Source organism: Opisthorchis viverrini, assembly GCF_000715545.1.
Source record: "Opisthorchis viverrini unplaced genomic scaffold opera_v5_37, whole genome shotgun sequence".
In the NCBI taxonomy this organism is placed as follows: Eukaryota; Metazoa; Platyhelminthes; class Trematoda; order Opisthorchiida; family Opisthorchiidae; genus Opisthorchis; species Opisthorchis viverrini.
Genome location: NW_008751693.1, coordinates 1,146,896 through 1,148,011, shown reverse-complemented (window position 1 = coordinate 1,148,011; position 1,116 = coordinate 1,146,896). Strand labels below are relative to the sequence as shown.

Below are 1,116 nucleotides of genomic sequence, written 5' to 3'. Positions count from 1 at the left end.
GGGGTTTTGAATACAAATATATATATATATATATATATATATATATATATATATATATATAAACTAGACGAACTTTATGGTTGTACGTCAGTGAAGCGTCAGTGCCAACACTGATGTTGCTGTCTTTGATGATGACGATGATGATGATGAATTGATGGTGTCCCGGCGAAACTCAGTCTCTCATAACAGGTTGGTCAATCGTTAGAGGTCTGACAAAAAGTATCCTGGCACTCCAGGTTGGGGGTTGGAACATTTGGCGACTTGTTCCGTAGAAATGGTAATGCATTTGCGCTTCCCGCCAAACAGCGCTGCCTTGCAGCTAGGCTTTTGAGCCAAAGGCCTTGGTTGAGGACCCTAATTGTCCTCCTGTATAAGTTTGAGTGCCCTGGTGGTATCCCAGTTCACGTACAACCATGTCACCTATAACAATACTCCCATGCTACATCGGCCGTCGAATTATGCCATCAGTCGAGTCGCCTTACTGGCTGCATAGAACAGAACGGATGAGCGAAAACAGGCTACTGCTGATGCCTCCCTTCTTTATCTTTCACGAACTTCTTCCCCCACCCTCCCCACTCCACTAATAACTCTCTCCTTGTAGGCCCAGTACTAGGGACTGATTACTCGGTTCGTCTTGCATCGGTTTTGAGTGCAACATCTGCTCGTCACATGGCGCCGACATCCTCAGGTATCTCCAAATCAATCTTCAAGCGTCGACACCCAGTCTATCTGCCCGCTTTCAATACCCGCACTCTAAAGCAAGTGGAACAAGACGCTGATTTTGCTCTCACACTGGAATTGCTTGGAATTGTGTGCTGTCTCAGAAACAAGAATTCAAGATGCAAGCACAGTGATTGAGCTAACCGCCCCGCCACTCAACATTCACCCCCGCCTACGCACCTCTGGTGATGCAGAGGCTGCTGGGCCGGGATATGCAGGGTTGGTATCGTCCTAAGGGATGGAAGTATCCTTGCTTGACTGGATACCTGTTGACAATCGCCTCCGTGCGGTTCGTCTGGCAACGTCTGTGAAGGAGTCTCACAAGCGGGGAGTTGATATATATATATATATATATATATATATATATATATATCGTGTGTGTATATGCCCCCCACT

The 1,116-nt window shown here is 46.5% G+C and overlaps 1 protein-coding gene across 1 annotated transcript in view; it reads left to right on the top strand.

The window, feature by feature from the left end:
* Positions 1 to 908: 908 nt before the first annotated feature.
* The window catches only part of T265_02841 (hypothetical protein), a gene marked incomplete at both ends in the record, with an annotated part of 5,761 nt that continues 5,553 nt past the window's right edge, over positions 909 to 1,116 (top strand). Inside the window, one exon of the mRNA XM_009167185.1 lies at positions 909 to 1,023. Within this exon, the coding sequence (XP_009165449.1) occupies positions 909 to 1,023 (115 nt within the window). The remainder of the gene's footprint in view (positions 1,024 to 1,116) is intronic.